General features: G+C 36.4%; 1 protein-coding gene across 1 annotated transcript in view; it reads right to left on the bottom strand.

The window, feature by feature from the left end:
- SCAMP1 (secretory carrier membrane protein 1) overlaps positions 1–26703 on the bottom strand; it is a 132900-nt gene continuing 106197 nt past the window's right edge. Inside the window, exons 7-9 of the mRNA XM_030800442.1 lie at positions 24832–24933; positions 21575–21692; positions 1–5201 (exon numbers count right to left, since the gene is read on the bottom strand). Of these exons, the coding sequence (XP_030656302.1) occupies positions 5037–5201; positions 21575–21692; positions 24832–24933 (385 nt within the window). The 3' untranslated portion in view covers positions 1–5036. The remainder of the gene's footprint in view (positions 5202–21574; positions 21693–24831; positions 24934–26703) is intronic.

Here is a 26703-nt window from a genome sequence, read left to right as displayed (position 1 = left end):
TGATAGAATTAAGGATTTCTTTTTATTTTCTTTTATCACTTTCTGAATTTTTAATTGTTCTACAACACATATGTATTGCTTTTATACTAGAAAAAAAGCGTGAGGGATGCATAGGCCCAGTGGGTTCAGTTTTTGTGCAGGACACTAGAATACTGTAGATACCACAGTGATCACCAGATAAAAGACACTGATTTTTGGTGTTTTCCCCCATCCCCAAAATACCTGAATACTACTACAAACTGCCAACAGTAACAACTACTACAACCATGATTTATCATGAGAATCACTGGCATACAAAATATTAAAAGTTGTGGAGGAATTCTAGAATTACATTTAAGTAAGCACTGAAAATAACTAGAATTTAAAAATAAAACTTGTATGGTATTTTTCTACAAACTAGAACTGTTTTAATGTTTAGAAGATAATATTCAGAGTAATCTTATATTACTAGGTGGATGATTAACTATTTTCTGCTCCTATTACAGAAAAGATTAAACGGCTTTTAGTGTTAGGAGGGTTTCAGCTACACCATCAGCCATGTCAAGCCCAGAAAGATAGGAACTGAAAAATAAATCAGGATTTGGACAAACACAAAGTTTAACACTCACTACATTGCCACATGATAGTTCCCATGTTCCCTTGCCATTTGAAACACGGCCAGCACTAATGAAAATTCTTTTTTTTTTTTTTTTTTTTTTTTTTGAGATGGAGTCTCGCTCTGTTGCCCAGGCTGGAGTGCAGTGGCGAGATCTCGGCTCACTGCAAGCTCCACCTCCTGGGTTCACGCCATTCTCCTGCCTCAGCCTCCCAAGTAGCTGGGACTACAGGCACCCGCCACCATGCCAGGCTAATTTTTTTGTATTTTTAGTAGAGACGGGGTTTCACCATGTTAGCCAGGATGGTTTCAATCTCCTGACCTCGTGATCCACCCACCTTGGCCTCCCAAAGTGCTGGGATTACAGGCGTGAGCCACCACGCCTGGCCAAAATTCTATACATTAAATGTTTGTCTTACCCAAACCCTAAAGTTACATTGTAAATATAAAACCCACAGCAGGGGTGAGAAAACTGGAGAGAAGTCTTTCTCTATTTTCCTACAGCTTCAAATAAGAGATATCTGCTTATATAAGATAGGTTAGTGGCAATACCTGGCTTAGAAAGTTTCTAGATTTATTTCTAGCTCTCTACATACTGTGATAAAGTACTAAAGTTTAAAAATACCCACCAATATTACAGGCATGCTGCTTTATAAAATATGCCCTAAAATTCTAGCCAAAATACTTCACTTTCTGTAATATTTAATATGTGAGATAAAACCTTTTAGCTTAATAAAAAAGTATTTAAAATAACTCATGTTTTAAACACATTATTCTACTCTAAATAAATGTATACTATTGTACTTCAAAATGTATCAAAGTAAGGTGTTTTCTGTTTTTTTAACCATCCTCAATTTTTTTTAAATTAACCAATCTTATTTCACCTCTAAAGGGCTTAATCACATGAAATGAACAAATTCCTCTAAACATTTTCCTTAAGGAAAAACTGAAAGGAGATATAGTGAAATGGTGTACGACAGCCATGGTAACTCTAAGGTATACATAAGCAGGGGAAAAAATGCTCAAAATGTAACAAATTCTGTATATAAACAGTCATGCTAAACACAGATTTGTACCAATAAGGATACTGAATTAGATGTTAACAACAGTGTTTTCAGAAAAAGATACAGCAATGAGTAAAAAGCACTATGCTATTACAAATGATTTACAGAAACAACTAATTAACCTAACATAAATCCCCTTAAAATGCAAACCATACATAATCTTAACATGAATTACAGAATAAAATATTTTCCTAGTAAATTGGGTGTAAAAATCCAAACTCGCTTTTTTAAATATAACACCCAGAAAATAAAGAATACTGTTCCTTTTTTAACATGTATTTCTCAAAATAAGATTCACCATGAACATTATTTTAGATATTTTTACATCTTCTTTAGCTAACCAAGTGAAAAATCCAATATACACAAATGGGTACTTTCATCAGTACATAAAACAGCAATAGGTAGCAAGGCTAGAAATCAGAATACAAGTTCAATTGAATAAATACAATACTAGTACAGAGACACCCATTTTTAATCCACAATGAAAAATCTGAGCCATGAATAGGTTTTCCATTTTGAATCTAACTTCTAGATGATCTGCATTTTGACCTTAAAGGGGCCAAAATATTTATTATGGGTGAAGCTCATGTTCCATTACCTGTAAAGGTCTAATGCAACAGAAAAATGGTCATTTTATGTTGCTTAGAATTTTTAACTAGGTCTTTCATATTATTTTGTTTAGCACATGACAGACTTATACACATATTTTAAAAAATCAAACATGGAATTTCTATATACATCAAACCTTTAACAATGTCTCCGAATTGCTATTATAGTGTTCAAAATTATACAAACAAACATCCAGTAAACAGCATTTTATTTTATGACACTCTGTTAATACAATAAATATACAAAACTTCCAACCCACTGAAACATGCAACATTAGAGGGACACATGGAGGGCATTTCTGTAGAACCATGACAGTCACCATGATGGCAGCGCAATATTAGTTACTGACAAAATATACAAACATCTCTAGATAAATAATCCAAGTCCCAAATTACAAATCACTGAGCAATGATTTTCCAGTGTTCAAACTTTAGTTTGAAATAAAATAGCCATAATTTAATATTACAAACTGAAAAATGACACGGATGACTACTATGTGAAGACCATTTTATGACTATGATTTAATGACTGTGATTTTAGTATTAAATATAAAACACTAACAAATGCCAATCTTTTGCTGAGTGAGAATTTAACAATTTACTGAGAGAAAAGTAAATATAAGAATTTAAAGCTCCTTTCATACTTGATCATACTATAAGCATTGCCATCATTTCAATGCACATGTATATTTTTAAAAAACAATTTTCTCTCTCAAACTTGTATTAAATAACTGGATTTTAAAACATTTTCCCCAACCACACAAAAAAAGATATGTGGGTTCTAATTATTCTTTGCTATTTAATAATGCTACCTTTGAGGATTTCTACATGATATAAACATTCCAATTCTGAAGCAAAGTATTTCAGCACTTTTCAAAAGTCTCTAATATATCTTTTGTTTGTAGTGTACAGAAAAAAATGGACTTGGGACATAAGTTAATGGTGACTATAGGTGCACTTGCTGTATTCTGTGGTTAATGTTTTGAATGTATGCAAAATCTACACTCAATAAAGCACACTGATAAGACTACAGGCTCTGAAAAACAAACTGGCTAAGTTGATTGAGAATGTAGGAAGAAATTATCGCTGATTAGAAATATTTACAAAAACAGCTTTAAATTCATACACTGAAGAATAAATGTCTTCCAAGTATACCTGATGTCAATAAGATCCCAAATAAATCAAATGTAAACACCATCTGGATGGATCTGTGTTACCTAGTGACACGTAGCACTGCTTCATGGATAGTGGGAACTTGGCATCCCACCTCTAGCATAAAACTTTTTCTGTAACTCCAGGTTTGGGGAGAATGAAAGTGATTTAACTATTTATGCCTATCTGATTTTTTAAAAAATAAGGATTTCCAGCCTCTAATATCACAATCCTTACTTAAAATCTAATTGAATAATCACTATCTATCATTCTGCAATCTTAAAGACTTTCAAAACACAGTAGCATGACTTACAGACGTCTTTGAGTCATTTAATCAGTGTTAAAATTGATTCAAAGTTTGAACCCAAGAATACTGTAAGAATGAAGTTCTGTGCTGCATAGTTACAATTTTAACGTGATTATCTTAATGCAGTTAACTGTATTTATATTTTCTTGCTTGGTGCAAGTTAAATGCTTTTTTTTTTATTGCTGGAAATTTTAGATATATTCAGTCTGTCTCAAAAAGTGAAAGACAGGTACATTTAGGGATTCAAGTATATGAAAAAATGCCAGGGTCTTTTTATGTTTAATGCCACTGGAGATGAAAAGCTAAAAGGAAAATCCCTTAAATACTGTACATTCTTTTTAGACAACAGTTAGGCTAGCCTTTAATACCTCTGTTAAAAATCACACACACACATCCCCAAAAGAGAGCTGCCAGACACAATCTTAGTTGTAACCATGGAATATACCAGTTTTCATATAGCAAAATGTTACTATATGACCACCGAAATTTTTTTTAAAAAGGAATTATTACCACTACTTTCTACTGCATTAACTACCTTCTCTTTTGGATAATGTACTGCATATTATATAAACTTCCTATATTGCACCCCCAAACTTTTTATTTAAAAGAAATTCTTGCAGAAAATCATTTCTGTGATTCCATTAACCCCTGAATCCTACAACCATAAGCAGTACAGAAGCCAAAACACTAATTCTTTTAATATAAGAAACGTGGTGCCCATGCAAATTAGAGATTGTTATCAAAATATCAGCTACTCTAAAAAAAAGAAAAGAAAAAGATGACAAATTTTACATTATCTACTACAAAATGCACATAGGCTCTTCACTGGTGACTGAAACAGCTAAAAAGCAAGCCAATTTTAAATCCCTAAGTCTCTGCTGGCCTATTTCTTTCAATATAAATAGGGAAAAAGGAATGAAACATAGTTTACTTTTCCAATGTGCAATCCTTATCTCTAAAGATTCTTGAAAGAACTACTGCAGTTAGTATTAAATGCGTTTTTAATCATAAGTACCGTTATTAATTTTCAGTGGTTCACCACTGAAATAATTCACTGAATGTCATCCCCCAAAAAATATGGAGAATATTTAGCATGTAATATTTTCTCTGCAAGGGGCACTGAAATATTAAGAAACTATTAGGTAAAGTAATAAGACAAGGAAGTTTTCCTGGTTTTAGCCCATGCACAAGTGAACAGGAAATATCCATGCTGTCTGTACTGTGTGTTTTGAACATAAAAATATTTGTAGAATACAGTAACTGGAGAAAAAGGTACAGTCAAAAGGTAACAGTGTATTGTTTGAAGATTCTTAAATTTGGTTACCCTTGAAAGCATTCTGAGCTGCACTAGATGCTGCAGTTGAAGCTGCATTTGCAGCTGCGGTCTGGACAGTTTTGTTGGACATCACACCTGTTGCAAACTCTTGTTGGGCCTTCTCAAAACTAGCACCTGTTGTGCGATATAGTCCATGTACCTAAAGAGGCACAAAAAAGTGGGAGAAGGTAAGTAGCAACCTACACATTCATTTCCAGCAGCTCTTAATCTCAACATTAATCAAACATAAAAATACTAGATGGTAGTCATGATTCCTAAGATGAAGAATATTAGCCACCAAACTGACACACAATAATTGTATTTAAACATTTTCTTAATACAGGTTTTCCTTTTCTTCTCCAAGCAGAAGAGATAATTATGCTAATTTAAACCAAAAATAAAGAACTTCTTAGCTAACTGCAAAAAGTTGTATTTTCCTCTGCACCCAATTAGTCAAGTGAAATTATTACAGCATTACCATGAAATGGTTTAAACATAATAACAAGAAACATTACATTAATTTATTACCCCAGACTATTCAGAGAGAACAGTACCTTATCTATTTCTATTTTAGCTATATATATACCACAGGCCCTGTTATAATCAAATGAGATCATTTTATCATTTAATGTACCAAGCACTACTTATGTCCTTCAACATATTGCCGCTATGCACTTTGTATACAATTTAACTTTCTGTGTACGGTCAAGTCCTAAAGAATGCACAAAGAAACACTTCTGGGAATTGTTTATCCATACTGATTAATCACTCAAATCTTGGAATTTATTTTCAGGAGTAGGGTTCAAAAATTTTCTATCAGTATATGTCTTAAAACCTGCATAATTAAACTATGAGTCCATCAATACATAACATCAGCCACTTATTTTAACACAAATTTGAAGAAGGAACTAACAAACATTTATTAATTATATGCCCACAAACTTCGCAGAGTGGGGACAGAAAGATACTGGTAATTACACTGCACTGTGACTGGATCTAAATTAGAAGCTTGACTGGAATGCAATCAAAGCAGGCTTAGGGAAGGGCCAATGCATCCAAGTCAGTATTTTTTCCAAACCTGGATAGGAACTGGTAACTGTGAGGTAAGAAAAAGAAGAATGAGTCAAAGACTCTCAAAGCAAGCTTGCAGTTGGGGAAGTAGTTTCAAGAAGACAGAGAAAAGAGAGGATAGGCTGGTTTGGGGGGAAGGCAGATGGTAAGTTCTAAACATTTGTTCATTCATTCCAAGTCTACTGACAACCTACTCTAGGCCTGCCACAGCAGGCAGGTAAAGGTTTGGTTCAAAGCTTGGGAGAGGAATGGGCTAAAGACATGGACTTGGAAACCAACAGCATATGTTATGGACTGAATGTCTGTGTTCCCCCCAAAATTCTTATGTTAAAATCCCAACCACCAATATGATGGTATTAGCAGGCAGGCCTTTTCAGGGGTGATTTTGCCATGAAGGTGAAGCTTGCATTAATGGAATAAATGCCCTTATAAAAGAGACCCCCCAAGGCCCAATGTGGTGGCACACACCTATGGTCCCAGCCTTCCACTCCAACCTGGGCAATATACGTCTCTAAAAAGAATTTTTTTTTTTTTTTTTTTTTTAAAGAGACTCCAGAGAGCTCTCTGACAACCTTCTATCACCTAAGGACACAGAAACTGTCTATGAACCAGGAAGTTGGCCCCCCCGAGACACTGAATTTGTCAGTGTCTTATCTTGGACTTCTCAACCTCTAGAACTGTGAGAAATTATTATTTGTTGTTTAAGCTACCCAATCTATGGTATTTTTGTTATAGCAGCCCAAAGGGTCTAAAACAACATATAAATGATAGCTGAAACTTTGGCATTTATAAACTGTCTATGGAGAACCCAGAGTAGAAAGAATAAAATCAAGTACATAACCTAATTAATGCAGAAACAGAAAACCAAATATCACATGTTCTCACTTTTAAGTGGGAGCTAAACATTGGGTACACATGGACATAAAGATGGCAACGATAGACACTAGGGACTTAAAATATAGGGGAAGGTGGGAGGGGGAGAAGAATTGAAAAACTACCAATTGGGTACTATGCTCACTACCTAGATGACAGGCTCAACTGTCCCCCAAACCTCAGTATCACATAATATACCCTTGTAACAAACCTGCACATGTATCCCCTGAATCTAAAATAAAAATTGAAATTGTTTTAAAAAGACACTATTTAAGAGGCATTCACAAGAAGAAGGAATGACTGGGAGAGGAAAGGGAAGAACCAGATACAGATACTTCTCACTGATGCCAAGAGAAGAAAGCACGTTAACACATGAAAAGCTATCAGAAAAGCTATCAAGAAAGCAAGTTAATGCATGAAAATCTATCACGGTACAAGATAAAAATAACCCAGACAGCCCTGAGTGCTTCTGATATAGTGGTAAAAGCAAACGCCATATTACTACAGATCAAAGTGTCAAATGGTCAGGAAGAAAGAGAGCACTGACAAATACATATACTGGTAAATCCAAAGACTCCTTTCCCCTAGTACCTTAGCAATATCGTTAAGTATAAAAGTAATTATTTTTATTCCCTTTTAAAACCAAGTTTTCTACGGAAAATTAAAGATACAGATAAATCACTACTCCTATGTTCTAGACACTTATCTCAAAGAGAGTAAAAATGATTGGATCTTAGAAAATGAAGCGTATTATAGAAATCTTATCAACCTTCTTTACTTACTAGACGCAATCAGAGCAATGCAATTACAGATTCACTTGTCTGTCTCTTCCCCTCTTCCCCCAAGTTTGTGAGCATGTAATAAATAAATGTTAATTCTTATTTGCTTTATTATTTCCTTTTTCAAACTTGCACTAAATTGAGTGGCTGATACTATGTGTTCATGGGCTTCACAGTTTACTAAAATGTAATTCACAGTCCCACAGAACACAGAAGCAAAATAAAGGTAGGAATAGCCACATTTCTCAAAGTTTGTATCTATATAGACCCAGAGAGCCACCTAGAGGGAAAAGACCACATATATATGCAGTGCATAATGCTAAATACTGTATTAAATCCATTATAGCCATGTGAAAAAGGGTGGATTCTTGATTTCAGGGCCCCATGAAAGATGACAGGCTAATCATCAGGATCAACATCTTTAAAAGCTTATTACTTCCCTCCAGGGTTTCAGATGGTATCTATTGATAATTTACACTGCTGATATCAGGGACAAGGTTTTGACACCAAGTACTATAATTTTTTTAAAAAAATTACACAACTTGGGGGTGAGGGGCAAGGGGAGGGATAGCGTTAGGAGAAATACCTAATGTAGATAATGGGTTGATGGGTGCAGCAAACCACCATGGCACACGTATACCCATGTAACAAACCTGCATGTTCTGCACATGTATCCCAGGACTTAAAGTATCAAAAAAAAAAAAAAAAGATTTCAATTTTGATAAAATCCAATTTAGCTTTAAAAAATGCACCAGTTGATGGTTGCTTAAATGGAGCACAATTATCACCAAGTTGCACAGCCTTTTTATCTGTACTGTCACTTTAGAAAATCTCACCGTGTATGTGACCTGAATGCATATTACCTAGTGGAAAATTCCATAAATGCAGAATAGCCTAGAGAATTCAAAAAAAATTAAACAACTTAAATACTATCTCTTCTACTTATGAGAACTGCATTACTCCTAAAATAATATTTAGTTCTAGGAAAATCACAGAAAAGGCACTAAATTTGGTATCTACTAATTCCACTACTTTCTAGCTGGCTGGCCACCACTCAAAACTTCAAGTCTGCTTCCCATAAAACAAGAATATTTGTTACAGTATCTGCTCCTCAGAGTTTTCCTAAAGATCAAATCAGAATGTATATAAATGAGTTACACTAACATAAGTTAAATTAATTTTTAAGTATCTGCCGAAGTGTCACAGTCGAAATGTATGTAGATGCGGCTCCATAAAGGAGTCCTGCCTCCTTAATGCAGCTTCAGAGACAGTACATGCTGTGGTGGTGTATGACACAGAAAAACTGTATCGTGTGGGAAGTAAAGAATAATGGCACTTTATTTAAATAACCCAAACATATGTCTTCATTAAAACATATAGAATACCATTTCAAGAAACTGTGCTTTTATTAAGATCCCTGTCATGCCAAAATTATTTCAACTTTTATAAAAGCTGGGAAAATAAAAACAAATGAGTTTTTTAAATATATTTTTTAAATCCTTGTTTTGAGTTTTTAAAAAAGTATGGACCTCTAAGCCAATAGTTTCAGTTTGAAATTTCTGGAAACCCTCTATGAACCCTCCTGCCCACAGATGGGTCAGATATCCCTTCTGTAACCCCTTGAATTGCCGGTCTAGTTTCACCATGTTGAAATCTCACGCACCCTTTAAGCACTATCTCAAATAATGCTCTGTCCGCCATTTTGTGCCTGAACTAGCTATGGCTTTCCCTATTGAGAGTACCGCCAATCCTTTGTACATTTTGGGGAGCATGTATGTACTTCTTCTTTTACAGCGTTTCTGTCCATGTCGTATTATATCCTACATGATTTTACTTGCCTAAGGGCAAGAACTAATTCTACTCATTGTTACACTCCCTAAAAGACACAGCTTAGTAATCTGCAGTAGAAGCCACTGAATAATTATTATTACTACCTGCTGGGGATTAAATGTTCCAAAATTGTCCTCATTAATAATAATTTTTAAAAGGTACCAAATAAGTGCAATATGGCTTAAGGAGACTATACCTGTGTTACAAAGCAAAATGCTTAGTTTGCAGTCACCTCAGAGGTTAAATGTTTTTAAAGTAGACATACTACTTCACACCTGCTAGGATGGCTGGAATGAGAAAAATGGAAAATCACAAGTGTTGGCAAGGATGTAGAGAAAGTGCTGGTGGGAATGTAAAATGATACAGTCCTTCCAGAAAACAGTTTGGAGGTGCCTGAAAAAGCTAAATATAGAATTACTATAAGACTACATAGGAATTCCACATCTGGGTATATATTACACAAGAGAGGTGAAAGCAAAGACTCAAACAGATACCTGTACACCAATGTTCACAGCAGCACTATTCACAATAGACAAAAAGTGGGAAAATCTCAAGTGCCCATCAACAGACAAACACAATGTAGTATACAGATACAATGGAATATTATTCAGTCTTAAAAAGGAATGCATTTCCGATACATGCTGCAACATGGATGAACCTTGAAAACATTATGGTAATGAAATAAGCCAAGTACAGAAGGAAAATATTGTATAACTCCAATTATATGAAATATCTAAAATAGGCAATTCATAGCAAATTAGAGGCTGCCAGAGGCTAAGAATAGGAAGGAATAAAATTATTGCTTGAAGATTAGAGTTTCTGTTTGGGGTAATACAAAGTTCTGGAAATAGACATTAGTGATGGTTGTACAACACTGTGAATGTAATTGATGCCACTGAATTGTACACCTAAATATAATTAAAATGTCAAAGTTTATGTTATACATATTTTGCCACAATTAAAACAAATACAATACACCAAAAGCCATTAAATTGTATACTTTAGGTTTTTTTTAATTATTTTGTATTTTTTAGAGACAAGGTCTCACTCAAGGCTGGAGTGTAGTGGTATGCAATCATAGATCACTACAGCCTCAAATTCCTGGGTTCAAGTGATCCTCCCACCTCAGTCTCTCCAACAGCTAGGACAATAAACTCACACCACCATGCCTGGGCTGTTTTTTTTTTTGTTTTTTTTTTTTAATGTCTTGTAAAGGGTTGGAGGGTAGTCTCATTATGTTGCCCAGGCTGATCTCAAACTCCTCGCCTCAAGTCATCTTCTTGCCTTGGCCTCCCAAAGCCTCCCAAAGTGCTAGAATTACAGGTGTGAACCACCATGCACAGTCTAAACTGCATATTTTAAATGGGTGAATTGTATGTTAATTATATTTCAATAAAGCTGATAAAAATATGCATATAAAGATGACTTAGATGAAAGTGCCATATGTATAGCATTATAAATACTCACCAATCTACCAAATTTGAAAATGCCTAAGATAATAATAATTTAGTTATAGTAACCTAGATTTGGGATCTATTAAGTAGCTAGCTTAGCACTTATTGAAAAAGGTAACAAAATTAAAATTGGGGGTAAAGTTTTTTTTTTTTTAGGTGAATATACTGAGTATCAACCGAGGACAGGATATAAACAATCTGCTCAAGAGTGCCATTTTTTTCTAGGAATTCAAAAGTATTACTCTATCTGTGTCCCTTAGAAGAAGGTGACAAGTAACTGGATGAGTATTTTAATAGACAATGTGGACCATCCAGAATTGATTCCTAGTCAGCAAAGACAACAGTGCTGAATGGTTCTGAGAGAGAAGTAGCATGCCTATTTGTGACTATAGAAAAGTAGTACAGTGGAATTATCAGCTTTCTATCCTAGGTCATAAATAAAGTTACACAGTGGAAGAGACAAGGGGGAGAGGTGAATGATAACAATGCTTTCAAAGAAAGTATAGATGATAATCCTTGAACTGGGCAGGTCCACTTATGTGATTTTTTTCCAACCAAACTCAGATAGAAAATACAGTATTCATGGGACGCAAAACCCAAGTACACAGAAGGCTTTTTGAATATATGGGTTCCGCAAGGCTGACTCCAAGACTTGAGTATGCATAGATTTGGTATATGGATGTGTGGGTTCTGAAACCAATCCCCTGCATATAGAGGGATAACTGTAAGAGTCACTTTTCACCTAAGAAAACTATCACTTTATATATAATAGGATATCTTCACAAAGCATTTACCATAAAACACCAACTAGTGAGACTTAATCACAGTGTTCTGTATCACAGACCCAATTCAGCGCTCCCACAAAAATGAGTATCTGCAGAATATATACTGTAGCAAATAAACAAGATTTGAACCACTTCGGAAAACTTGTTTTTTAAAGAGGTAAGATAACTTTTTTCTAAAATTCTTTCAAAATGCAAAAAATTCACTATTAAAAACTATTTAATGTGAACATGACAGTCTATGAACAAATTTCATGGAAGTGATAATCATTCAAAACCAGGTCCCAAAAGGAATACAACTGATATATTATCTATTAATTACCTCCATATTAAGTTATTCCAGCTCTTATACCAATTAACAGAAGGGAAAAGTTTTGGATTCCCCTGATCCATAGTCTCCTGTGATACATTCATTCACTGTTATTTGACACATTTGTAACATCTCCCTGCTTAGCCCAAAACCATTACTCAATTCTTTCTAATAGTTCTAATAGAAAGAGGACCTTTTGAAAAAACACCATTTGGAAATAATCTGAAAGATAAGGACTAAACTAGACCCTTCTCCATCTAGATGTACAGGAGACATATACTTTCAATATTTGAAATGTGGAGTATAAAACGACACTGTGGGGGAAACAAACAGCACAATCTCATACCGGGCACTGCAGCACCAGTGATGACCTACTTCAGTTATGCAAGACAACAGAAAGTCAACGAAATTACCAAAATCCTATTCACTTCAATTAGGATAAATATATAGGACAGAGCACATTTACCTTAAGAGAAGGACAGCTTAATAAAATCTAACAATTCTAGAGTCAAACCTGTGCACAGATTACGGTTAGAGGGCATTAACTGTTCTTGAAAAGCCTGACCCCTAGTGGTTATAAATACTGCTACATACCTGCAAAGGATTTTTTGTCATTAAACTGCCAGTTTTGATCAAGTGTGAAACAGAAAATTAAAAAAGAAAAATTAGGTTTTTAAAATTGGATCTTAATTTCTATTACAGCAAGAGAAATCCCTGCTATTAAAATATGAAAGCTGGTGCAAATTATATTTTAGCTTATAGTATCCCTATCGTACTTCATAGAATCATACAGAATATCATCTCATCTAAACTCCTTATTTCACAGATAAAGAATCTGAGACCCAGAGTAGTTTAGGAACTTGTGAACATATATAAAGAGAAGTTCTGGTAACTTCTTTAACTATGAGGTAAACAACATCAACAACAAAATATCAGAGTATGCTGCATGATATCCATATCAATACTTTTATTTTATTCGAGAAAGTCATATTTCTTTTCAATGCCTGGCATATGAGCACCCTTCTATAACTTTTCCTTTGTGTGGTGGATCCTGAAAAACTGTACACCTGGAAAATGGAAAGGAAAAAAACTGCTGGTCAAAGTATTCAGAGTGTGCACAGAGTAGTCCATGATAGAACAGCTACAGAATAAACACTTCCTCCACACCCTGGCTCTACTGATCATCTGTGCCACACATTCCTCAACCACTGCCAGTGATGGTTAAAGTTCCCTTCATACTCCACCCACAGCAGAGTCCTAATTGCTGTGAGTATTCTCCCTAAGGCCCTCTTCTGACTCCATACACTTTCTAGGCTTCATTTACTTCAACAAAAGTCAATCCTTTCCAGTCTAGAAATCCAGCCTAAAGTTCTTCCCTTGCTCCTGACTCGTATATACAAACGCCTACTCAATATTTATATTTTAATGCCCCACCAGTTAATTTACACTCCCCAAATTCAAGGTCAACGTGGAAAACATCTTGATCCCCAAACCATTTTTCTTGTACTCTCTTCTTGAATGGTCCATCATCTAAAAACCTGGGTGTCATCCTTGAGTCTTACCTTGTCCCCTACTTCCAGGCCCAAGTTGGATTAATCGTTACCTGCTCATTTTCTCTTGACTACATTTTCTTCACATTTCCTCAGTTCAGGCCACCATCGTTACTAATCAGCTTCCTAGCCTGTCTCCTAAGTGTTTCCAAGTATCACTGCTCGGCCCCACAAATCCCAAATGTATTTCAGAATAATGCTTCTAAAATTCAAATCTAATCAATTCAATTACTCTCTTCCTTAAAACTCTTCTATGGCTCACTACCACTTTTTGGAGAAGATTTAAACTCCTTAACAAGACCCTGTAGGATAAAACTATACTTAGGTGTTCAATTTCATCTTCCAATACCAACACCCTACAATTCTCCTAGCCCCAGCTCACACCATGTTTTATCTCCCATCCATTCTGAGCTACATTTAATTCCCTGAATTTGCCATGTTATTTCCTACAACTAGATGTGAACGTGGTATCCCCACTCTCTGGTACCTCCTTATCCCTCTTATCCTCTTCCCTGTCCCTTATTCTTTTGCTTAGATAATGATAATGATAAGCAGCCATCATTATATCTCAGCTGAGGCAATACTTAAAAGACCTCCAAAACTTGATTAGGTGTCCCTCTGCTCCCTATACTTACCTCTATCATGGCCATTAAATCACTGAATTGGGGGGCCCACCAATTTGTTTCTCTTCCTCATCAACAGGTGATCTCTCTGAGCTCATGCACAGCCCAGTGCCTGGCACAGAATACATGCTCAATAACAGCTGTTTAACAAATGAGTGAAAACTGCCACACACTACAAAACCCTCTACTATACTCTAAATGTATTATATTTCTAGTTCTATAAAACACCCTCAATAATACATGTGAAATAATAAAGGAATTCTCCAAAGAATGGTGCTGTGATGGTCAGTGTTATGTGTTAATTTGGCTAGGCCGTAGTCTCCACTTATTCAATCAAACACTAACCTAGGTGCTGTTGTGAAGGTATTTTGTAGATGTAATCGGCATCTACCATCAGTTGACTTTAAGAGTGTTCTAGATTATCTGGGTATGCCCCATCCAATCTGTTGAAAGGCCTTAAGAACAGAACTGGAGTTCCTCTGAGGAAGAAGAAATCCCACTTGTGGACCAGAGTTTCAGCTTCTGCCTGAGAGTTCCGGCCTGCCCTCTTGATATCAGACTGACCTCACCAGCCAATTCCCTGCAATTAACCTCTTCATTCTTTCTGTTTCTGATAGCATGCTGACTGATAAAGGCATCTACTAAACAAAAGTAGACAGTAACCAGACCCTGAATATAAAATGATAAAGAGGTCAAGATCAGAAAGGAAAAACTATTAATTGAGAAGGCCCTGTTCTATGCAGTTTACGTCCACTGTTTCATTTAATCCTCACACCAACCCTATGAAAGTGGTTACTCTTCCCATTCTTTCTTTTATTCAACAAATATCTGAGTGCCTATCACATGCCAATTACTGCATGTCACTGTTCCAGATGTGAGGAATACAACCTGAAAGCATACAGAACAGGTCTCCACTCTCATGCAGCTTGGAGTACAGTTGAGGACACTAAACCTGAGTGGTTACAGAAGTCTGTCTCAGGTCACACAGCTGTAAGTGAAGCTGTCAAAATTTCAACCTTAGTTGTATAGTTCCAAAGCAAAACTCTTGCTCTTCTCATCTAATTCCAATGCTAAAAGACTTGTTCACACTGGGGGTGCTTAACAGCTGCGTACCCAGAATACGTGCACCATAAGGCATATAAACTGGCTTATGCCCAGGTCCCACAGTGAGCAATATAGACAGTTAAGTTTCCCCAAGAAAACAGAGAATGACATGGTCCCTAAGATACAGGCCAACAAAAAACATTCTGGGAGACACAGCAAGATTGGAGCTGGGCCTTGAAAGAATACTAGTAGGTCTTCAGCTAGCAGGGAAGATGAATTAATGCGTGGATTAAAAAACATCATATAAACAAAATCTGGAACAAAGGAATGTACATGATGTATCTGAAGAAACCGAGCAGTATAGTCTGACTAGAATGGAAAGTGTGAATCAAGGAGCTGTGAGATGTCACCATTAGCCCTTCTTCCCACCACCACTATAATCCCAATCTGTGATTCTTTGAGAGGACAAAATGGCATAATACTGGTAAAATGTTCTGCATAGGGCCCAGAGTATGGCTGAGCACAATAAAAGTGATTTCATCATTAGGTTATTAAGACCCATTTGATGGCTTTATGGCATGTAGTGTGTTTTTACAACCTCAGCGATGCTGGTGTTTCTGAATGTAGCCCTTCTTCGCACTGCCACCAAAATGCCATTCCCAATCCCAGATCCATGTCAAAAATCTGCAGAGTGCCAATTTCTTGGGGTTTTTTTAAGGTTAATATAGTAATTATACATTAAATGGACTGCAAGAAAGATGAGGGAATATAAGTAACCGGTAAAAAAAAATTCTGGATTAGCTGAAGTTGGAAATGGAAAAGAAGAGAAAGATGGAAAAGATACTAAAAAGGTATCTAAGAAAGTGAATTAAAAAGTAATGGAAGTGGCTGGGCACGGTGACTCATGCCTGTAATCCCAGTAGGCAGATCACAAGGTCAGGAGATCAAGAGCATCCTGGCCAACATGGTGAAACCCTGTCTCTACTAAAAATACAAAAATTAGCTGGGCATGATGGCGCATGCCTGTAATCCCAGCTACTTAGGAGGCTGAGGCAGGAGAATTGCTTGAACCAGGGAGTTGGAGGTTGCAGTGAGCAGAGATTGTGCCACCGCATTCCAGCCTGGTGACAGAGCAAGACTCTATCTCAAAAAAAAGAAAAAAAAAATAGCTGAGTGTGGTGGTGCATGCCTGTAGTCCCAGCTACTTGGGAGGCTGAGTCAGGAGAATTGCTTGAACCTAGGAGGCAGAGGCTGCAGTGAGCCAAGATCGCAACACTGCACTCCAGCCTGACAACAGAGCAAGATTCTGTCTCAAAAAAGAAGTAATGGAAGCACTGACAGAAGCAATCACAGCACTGACAAAAATGTTCAGTGGAATTACATAAAGTGCTTAGTGCCATCTCATTCATAGTAGGTATTCAATAAGTGTTTCTTCAGAAAAAAAAAAAAGCTTCAGTAAGATAAAATCTGTATACTATGCAATTTACCCTTTAAGGTATACAATTCAATGATTTTTAGTATATTCACAGAGTTGTGACTACACAACCTAATTTTAGAATACTTTCATTACCCCCACTCCCCACCCCACCCATAAGCCACAGGCAAGCTGTTAATATATTTTCTGTCTCTATATATTTGCCCATTTTAGACATTTCATAATAACGGAATCTACACAATATGTGGTCTTAATAAACGCTTCTTGAATATTACTCAGAACATTCAAAAGGAACATCTATCACTAAGAAACCAAAGAGTTTATAATGCATTACTGTGAGAAGATGATATCAATCAACAACTGGAGATGAAAATGACCAATTGAACATGCAACTAAAGGTTTATGCAAAGCATTATCTTTTCCAATTCCAAGATTCTAGGTCACCTAGGTAGAGAAGAAACTGAAATAATAAGGGAAGATGAAATTTCCAAAGAAAACGACTGCATAGCACAAAGAGCCGATTACATTTAAGACCTTAATTTATGAACTGGATAAAGAAATGGAGGAGAAAGAATAGCCAGAGAAGCAGGAGAATTAGAACATCATTGCAAAGTCTTAGCAGAGGAGCCATCTGTGGTATAGAAAGCTACAGAGGTTAAGGAGGAGGAAAACTGGAAAAGGGATTTAGTAACATTAAGAGAGCTGAGTGTCAATGGTATGTGTGTTTGGTGCAGAGGAGAAGTTAAAAATTTCAAATAGAGAAAATATGGAAGAACGGACACAGTCTAACCTTTGCAGGGTTTTGAGAAGGATAAAAGGCAAATGTCTGAGTAAAGTACTGAAAGAGTACAAAGTGGTTTTAAATACAAGGTAAAATTATTTCTATGCAGTCCTCATACATATTCTCAAGTAATAAAATAGTAAAAAAATTATAAGGACTTACTTTCTTTAAAGTGAGACCTATCAAAAAGTCTTTATCATTTAAAACATAGGTGTTATTCCCAAGGTCTCAATATCATATTTGAATACATATAAAATATATCAAAATTATATATATCTAAGACAAAATAAAACTTTAAATAAACAAATAAAACACTAATTTACCTTCCTCTATGTAATGATTTTTTTTTTTTTTGAGACGGAGTCTTGCTCTGTCTCCCAGGCGAGAGTGCAATGGTGCGATCTCGGCTCACTGCAAGCTCCGCCTCCCGGGTTCACGCCATTCTCCTGCCTCAGCCTCCCGAGTAGCTGGGACTACAGGCGCCCGCCAACACGTCCAGCTAATTTTTTGTATTTTTAGTAGAGACGGGGTTTCACCGTGTTAGCTAGGATGGTCTCGATCTCCTGACCTCACGATCCGCCCGCCTCGGCCTCCCAAAGTGCTGGGATTACAGGCTTGAGCCACCGCGCCCAGCCAGATTTTTTTTTTTTTAAGGCTGTGAAAACAGACATGGGAATTCTACAGGAAGAAGTGTAGCTAAAACAACTGGGCAGTTACAAATCCTAAATGACTCCTAAACCTGATAAATAACTTGAGTAAAGTTTCAACATACAGACCGAGTGTGGTGGCTCACACCTGTAATCCCGAACTTTGGGAGGCCAAGGCAAGTGGATCACTTGAGGTCAGGAGTTAGAGACCAGACTGGCCAACGTGGCGAAATCATCTCTACTAAAAATACAAAAAAAACTAGCTGGGTGCCACACCTGTAATCCCAGCGACTCAGGAGGCTAAAACATGAGAATTGCTTGAACCCAGGAGGCAGAGGCTGCCGTGAGCCAAGATCACACCACTGCACTCCAGCCTGGGCAACGGGGTGAGATTCTGTCTCAAAAAACCAACAAAAAGTTTTAAGATACAAAATCAACATACAAAAATCAGTAGCATTTCTAAACACCAACAACGTTCAAGCCGAGAACCATATAAAGAACCCAATCCCATTTACAATAGACACACACACACACACACACACTCCTACACACACCTAGAATACATTTAACTAAGAAGGTGAAAGAACTCCATAAGAAGAATTGCAAATCACTGATTAAAGAAATCATACATGACACAAAGAAATGGAAAAACATTCACATTCATGGATTAGAAGAATCAGTATTGTTACAATGACCATACTGCCCAAAGCAATATATAGATCCAATACAATCCTATCAAATTACCAACATCATTTTTCACAAAAGTAGAAAATACAATTCTAAAATTCATATGGAACCAAAAAGAGCCTGAATAGCTAAAGCAATCCTAAGCAAAAAGAACAAAGCCAGAGGCATCATATTGCCTGACTTCAAACTATAGTGCACAGTGGCTCACACCTGTAATCCCAGCACTTTGGGAGGCTGAGGCGGGCGGATCACTTGAGGCCAGGAGTTAGAGACCAACCCGGCCAACATGGTGAAATCCCATCTCTACTAAAAATACAAAAATTAGCCAGGTGTGGTGGCTCACACTTGTTAGTCCCAACTACTTGGCTGTCTGAGGCATGAGAATCACTTGAACCTGGGGAGGCGGAGGGTGCAGTGAGCCGAGATTGTGCCACTGCACTCCAGCCTGGGCGTCAGAGCAAGATTCTGTCTCAAAAAAGAAAAAAGACTATGGTAAGCAAACAGCATGGTAACCAGTACAAAAACAGACCAATGGAGCAGAGAACCCAGAAATAATGCCACACACCTACAACCAACTGATCTTAAACAAAGCTGACAATAATGAACAATGGGGAAAGGACACCCTATTCAATAAATGGTGCTGGGTAAACTGGCTAGCCACATGCAGAAAAATAAAATTGACCCCTACTTCTCACCATATACAAAAATTAACTCAAGATGGATTGAAGACTTAAATGTAAAACCTCAAACTACAAAAATCCTAGAAGAAAATTTAGGAAATACTCTTCTAGACATTGGCCTAGACAAAGAATTTACTACTAAGACCTCAACAGCAAATGGAACACAAACAAAAATGGACAAATGGGACTTAAAGAGCTTCTGCATAGCAAAAGAAACACTAAACAGGCTGGGTGCAGTGGCTCATGCCTGTAATCCGAGTACTTTGTGAGGGCTGATCATTTTGAGGTCTGGAGTTCGAGGCCAGGCTGGCCAACGTGGTCAAACTCCATCTCTACTAAAAATACAAAAATTAGCCAGGCATGCTGGTGCACACCTGTAATCCTAGCTACTCAAGAGGCTGAGACAGGAAAATTGTGTGAACCCGGGAGGCGAAGATTGCAATGAGCTGACATTGAGCCACTGCACTCCAGCCTGGGTGGCAGAGTGAGACTCTCTTTCACAAAAGAAAGACAGGAAGACAGAAAGACAGGAAGACAGAAAGGAAGACAGACAGAGGAAAGACAAGAAAGAAGGAAGGAAGGAAGGAAGGAAGGAAGGAAGGAAGGAAGGAAGGAGGGAAAGAAAGAAAGAATAAACAGAGTAAACAGAAAATCTACAGGATGGGAGAAAATATGTGCAAACTATGCATCTGACAAAGGACTAATATCCAGAATGTATAAAGGACTTAAACAAATCAACAAGAAAAAAAGCCAACCCCATTAAAAAGTAGACAAAGGACATCAACAGACACTTCTTGAATGAAGACATACAAGCAGCTAACAAACATAAGAAAACTCAACATCACCAATCAGAGAAATGCAAATCAAAACCACAATAATTCCCATCTCACACCAGTCAAAATGGCTATTATTAAAAAGTCAAAAAACAACAGATGTTGGCAAGGATGCAGAGAAAATTGAATGCTTATATACCGTTGATGGGAATATAAATTTGTTCAACTTCTGTGGAAAACAGTATGGAGATTTCTCAAAGAAGTAAAAATAGAACTTCCATTCAACCCAGCAATCCCCCTACTGGGTATCTAACCAAAAGAAAAGAAATCATTTTATCAAAAAGAAACCTGCACTCATATGCTTATTGCAGCACTATTCACAATAGCAAAGTCATAGAATCAACCTAAGTGTCCATCAACAGTAGACTGAATAAAGAAAATGTGATATATATACACCACGAAATACTACACCACCTAAAAAATGAAATTATGTCCTTCGTAGCAACATAGATGCAGCTGGAGGCCATTATCCTAACTGAATTAACACACAAACAGAAAATCAAATACTGCATGTTCTCACTTAGAAGTGGGAGCTAAACAAAGGGTTCACACAGACATAAAGATGGAAACAGACACTGGGGACTCCAAAAGGGAGGGAGGGAGAAGAGCAAAGCTTGAAAAACTATCGGGTACTATGTTCACTATTTGGGTGATGGGTGCAATAGAAGCCCAAACCCCAGCATTACGCAACATAACCATGTAGCAAACCTGCATATGTTCCCTCTGAATTTATAATAAAAAAATTAAAAAACAAAACAAAAAACCTAAGAGATATATGTGAATAAAATGTACACACCACATAATAATTTTACCTCTATTTATTAATCAGGCTAATATGCTTCATATCAAAAAAAAGAAATTTAGAGTATATTTAAAAATCCAAATTTTAAAAATGAGGCTGACTCTTTAACTCATGAAAGCCTTCATTTAAAATGATTTTAAAATATTCCTTTTTTTACTGAAGTTTAAAATGTGATGCAATTTTCTAAAATGTACCTATGCATAACTTTTAATTGTAAAAAGTAATCCTCAGAGAGCAAACTTGTACAATAACGATAAAATGGCTTCAGGTTACACCAAATTATAGCAAAATAGGAAAATGAGAACTTTACATCACGTTCACTATAAAAATTTAGACATAAAATTTCACTTACTTTTTTGAACATAACTAGTGAGATGACTGCTGATGCTGTGAAAAGTGCTGCTATGATTATCATCATGATTCCAACAGGAATATTTTGGTTGAGACCAGTAAGGGATGAAATCCAACCACTAAAAAGTGTAATTAGGCAAAAGTTAATGTAAACTTTTAAAAATAGCATAATATCTAATACATATTCAACACTTATCAGCCAGGCAATATTCAAGTTCTTTATGTGTATTAGCGCATTTAATTCTCACAACCCACCCAATAGGACAGATGCTGTTTTAAATCCCCATTTGACAAATGAGGAACTGAGACATTCAGTAACTTGCCTGAGGTCACATAGCTTATAAATGGCATAGTCTAAATTCAAAAACAAACCAAACTCCAGAGGCTCAAGTGTTTAATTCCAGACTGTATGTTTTTTAAGCTGTACATTTTTTAAGCTTATGAGTTTTGAGTTTATTATTACTCTTTTTTTTTTGAGACAGAGTCTCGCTCTGTTGCCCAGGCTGGAGTATAGTGGCATGACCTCGGCTCATTGTAACCTCCGCCTCCTGGGTTCAAGCGATTCTCTTACCTCAGCCTCCTGAGTAGCCGGGATTACAGGCATGTGCCACCACACCTGGCTACTTTTTGTATTTTTAGTAGAGACGGGGTTTCACCATGTTGGTCAGACTGGTCTCGAACTCCTGACCTCATGATCCACCTGACTCGGCCTCCCAAAGTGCTGGGATTATAGCGTGAGCCACCGCACCTGGCCTATTATTACATTTTTTTAAATGTTTATTTTCAATTCTGCTGAATTATGAAAGAAGATATTTATAAACCATATATCCCACAAAGGATTCACATCTAAAATATACATCACTTTCAAACCTCAACAGAATAAAAAAATTGAGAAAATGGATAAAAGACATGCAGAGACATTTTACCCAGAGGACATAAAGACGACAAATAAGCACATGAAAAGATGTTCAAAACCACAATGAGATATCACTACACACCTATTAGGATGGCTAAAATAAAAAGTAATAACCACTAAATGCTGGTGAGGAAGTGGAGACTAAATTGCTCATAATTGTTGGTGGGAGTGTAAAATAGTACAAGCATTCTAGAAAACAGTTTGTCTGTTTCTTTAAAAAACTAAACATGCAACATCCATATAACCCAATAATTACACTCTTGGGCATTTATCCCAGAGAAATGAAAATTATGCTCACACAAAAATCTATTCACAAATTTCATGGCAGCTTTATTTGTAATAGTCCAAAACTGGACACAATACTGATGCCCTTCAACTGGTGAACAGTTAAATAACCTGTGATACATCCATATCATAGAATACTACTCAAAAATAAAAAGGAGGCCGGACATGGTAGCTCACACTTGTAATCCCAGTATTTTGGAAGGCTGAGGCGGGCAGATCACATGAGGCCAGGACTTCAAGACCTGCCTGGGCAACATGGCGAAACCCTGTCTCTACTAAAAATAGAAAAATTAGCTGGGCTGGGTGGCAGGCACCTGTAATCCCAGCTACTTGGGAGGCTGAGGCATGAGAATCACTTGAACTGAGGAGGTGGAGGCAGTGAGCTGAGATCATGCCACGGCACTCCAGCCTGGGTGATAGGGCGAGACTCTGTCTCAATCAATCAATCAATCAATTGGAATAAACTACAGATAAACATAACAACCTGGATAAATCTCCAGAAAATAACACTGAGTGGAAAAAAGCCAAAGGTTGTAGACTATGATTCCACATCTACAACCTTCTTGAAATGACAAAACAACAGAAATGAAGAACACATCAGTGATTGCCAGAGGTTAAGGAGTGGGAAAAGGGGAGTTTTTAGTGTGGCTATGAAAAAGCAACATGAGGAATCCTCTGGTGATGAAAATGTTCTGTATCTTTACTATCAATGTCAAAATCTTGGTATTTATATTTTACTATAGTTCTACAAGATTATTACCATTGGGAGAAACTAGATAAAGGGGACCTGAGATCTCTGCATTATTTATTATGATTGTATGTGAATCTACAATTACCTAAAAGTAAAAAGTTTAAACTAAAAAATCTGAATTACATGAGGGTCTATATTAAAACAGGTCAATTCTGTATGCACCCTCATTAGCAGACTCTTTTTACGCTCTTTAGTCACATACATGCTGTTATGTTCAATTTTAGCATTTTCCCTATGTCTGTGCTAAAAAGCGAAAGAAATTACCTCAATTTCACGAAAATTAAAAAAACCTTGTGCTGTTAAAGTAAGCAGTATATTTTTAATTAAACATTTAAAACATTTCCTTTCCCTAAAATACCAAAAACTAGACACCATTTAAAATAATAATAAAAACTACTTTATCTGAGAACTGATTTAAAATATCTATATAAATTCTCTGCATGTATTTATGCCCATTAGGAGCTCTGCAGAACTGCCAAGAGTTGTCTAACTGCCAATCACTTCTCCACTTCAGTAGCAGAATACTAAATGTAAGTCCTCAACACATTCTAATTAAATGCTAATTTCAATTTTGGTTTAATGTACACAGTGGAACAAAGTTGCATCACATATGCTTCTGGCATGTAAGAACACAGCTGAATGCAAGTCAGTATAAAAGAAAGAAGAGAGGAACAGATAATTTTAGAGATGTGTACTCTTCCACCCACCATTTCACTCAAGGAATGTTTGCATCAGAATGTAAAGAGAGACCTAAATCTGCTATTACCTCCTAGTATGGGTCCAGATAATCTCCATTTCTGAGGGTCCCCCACTGAATGAGCTATGAGAATGATTCGATTGTTTAAAGATATATGTATATACGTGTGTGCAGTGATTCTACCTTTCAAAGACAAGTGTCCATGTATATTCGTATATAAAAATATATCTGTTTGTATACCTAAAATAGGGCTTTATACATAATAGGTATCCTTTTCCTTAAAATCCCTGAAGTTCTTTCCTGTCCCTTCCACATTCCTTGGTCCCTCTATCTCTCTGACCACCTCAGTCTCTTTTGCAGTCTTCCTCTTAGCGCCCTTACATACATGTTTTATTTAAACTAGATAAAATGTGCTGTTTTTAAAGATGGGAACATAATCTTCAAAGAGACAGATTTGTCCAAAGTTTATGCCTTATGACATTTTTAAATTGCATTTTTAAAAAATTTTTTGCTTTTTTCTAATCTGGTTTATTTGTGTTAATAGATTAGGAAGCCAAAAATTATATTACAATATTAGATTAAAGCTGAAAACTAGTAAAAAAAACTTACCAATTGCCCCAGTTATGAAATCCTGCAGCTTGGAGTACATGTACAGCAAACTGACAAATATAGACGAAGAAGAATACAAAGAATCTAAATGAACTGTCACTCCTTTGAAAAAAAAAAAAAAAGAAAGAAAGAAAAAAGGGGGTTAGGAAGAGAGAAAGAAGGGGGAAAACGTCATTTTTCTCATTATCTTTACATTCACCTGCAGAATGACATTCAAACCTTAAAAGCACAAACAAAAAAAAGTGGCAACTACCTGATGCCTCAAGTTAACAACATTGTAATAACTTATGTGAACTCCTCGTGCTAACACTAGATATCGTTATTCTAACCTCACTTTGTCCTTTCAATTTCCAACTGCACCGCAATCCCTCTCGACAAAAAAACTTACTCGTTTTCTTCTTTTATTAAACAGCATCATAGAATTACAATCAACATACAATGAATTGCAAATATTTAAAATACCGCTTTAATAATTTTTGACATATTTATATACTTGATTCCCCAATCACTATGGTGAGCATATTCCCAAAGTATCCTTGAGCCCCTTGGTAGCCCTACCCTACCCACTGCTTTTCTGTTACCATAGTTTGACTATTTTATAGAGTTTTATATAAATGGGATCATATATTATATAGTCTTTTTTTCTTGTCTGGCTTTTTTACTCAGCACAACTATTCTGAGATTCACCCAGTTTTGTGGCATGTATCAAAAGTTCATTCCTTTTCATTGCTGAGTAGTATTCCACTGTGTAAATACACCACAGTTTATTCATTCACTGTTGGGACATTTAGGTTGTTTCTAGTTTTTTATTATTAAAAATAAAGTTATCATTATTAATAATAAAGCTATTATTAATAGTCATGTACAAGTCTTCCCATGAACATATATTTCCTTTTTCTCTTAGGTAAATGCCTACGAGTGGGAAGGCTGGAACATATCATAGGTATATGTTTAACTTTTTAAGAAACTGCCAAACTGTTTTACAAACAGGTTGTTCTATTTTTATTTACATTTTCTTTTTTTTTTTTTTTTTTTTTTTTTTTTTTGAGACGGAGTTTTGCTCTTCTTGCCCAGGTTGGAGTGCAATGGCATGATCTCGGCTCACCGCAACCTCTGCCTCCCAGGTTCAAGCGATTCTCCTGTCTCAGCCCCCCAAGTAGCTGGGATTACAGGCATAGGCCACCATGCCCAGCTAATTTTGTATTTTTGGTAGAGACAGGGTTTCTCCACGTTGGTCAGGCTGGTCTCGAACTCCCGACCTCAGGTGATCTGCCCGCCTTGGCTTCCCAAAGTGCTGGGATTACAGGCATGAGCCACTGTGCCCAGCCTGGTTGTTCTACTTTTCATCCCCACTGGCAGTACATGAGTATTCCAGCTCCTCCACATCTCACTAACACTTGTTATGGTCTTTTTAATTCTAGCTATTCTAATAACTGTATAGAGATATCTTACATGGTTTTAATTTGCATCCTCCTAATAAGTAATGTTGCTGAGCATCTTTTTATGTGCTTTTTGTCATATATAGATCTTCTTTCATGAACTAATTAAAATCTTTTTCTGATGCTGTAATTAGATGGTTTTTTCCCTTATTGTTGAGTTGTGAGAGTTTTTAAAACTATATTCTAGAAATACAAGTCCTCTTTCAGATATATCCTTGACAAAGATTTTCTCTGTCTGTTGCTTGTCTTTTCATTCTCTTACGAGTGTCTTTTGGGAGCTGGCGTAATGGCTCACACCTGTAATCTCAGCTATTTAGACCCTGAGGCAAGAAGATTACTTGAGGCCAGGAGTTTGACACCAGCCTGGGCAACATGGTGAGACACCCATCTTTATTTAAAAAAAAAAAAAAAAAAAAAAGGGAAAAGGAAGAGG

The sequence above is a fragment of the Nomascus leucogenys genome, chromosome 2 (genome assembly GCF_006542625.1).
Source record: "Nomascus leucogenys isolate Asia chromosome 2, Asia_NLE_v1, whole genome shotgun sequence".
NCBI classification, from domain to species: domain Eukaryota; kingdom Metazoa; phylum Chordata; class Mammalia; order Primates; family Hylobatidae; genus Nomascus; species Nomascus leucogenys.
This window is presented reverse-complemented; position numbering and strand designations above follow the sequence as displayed.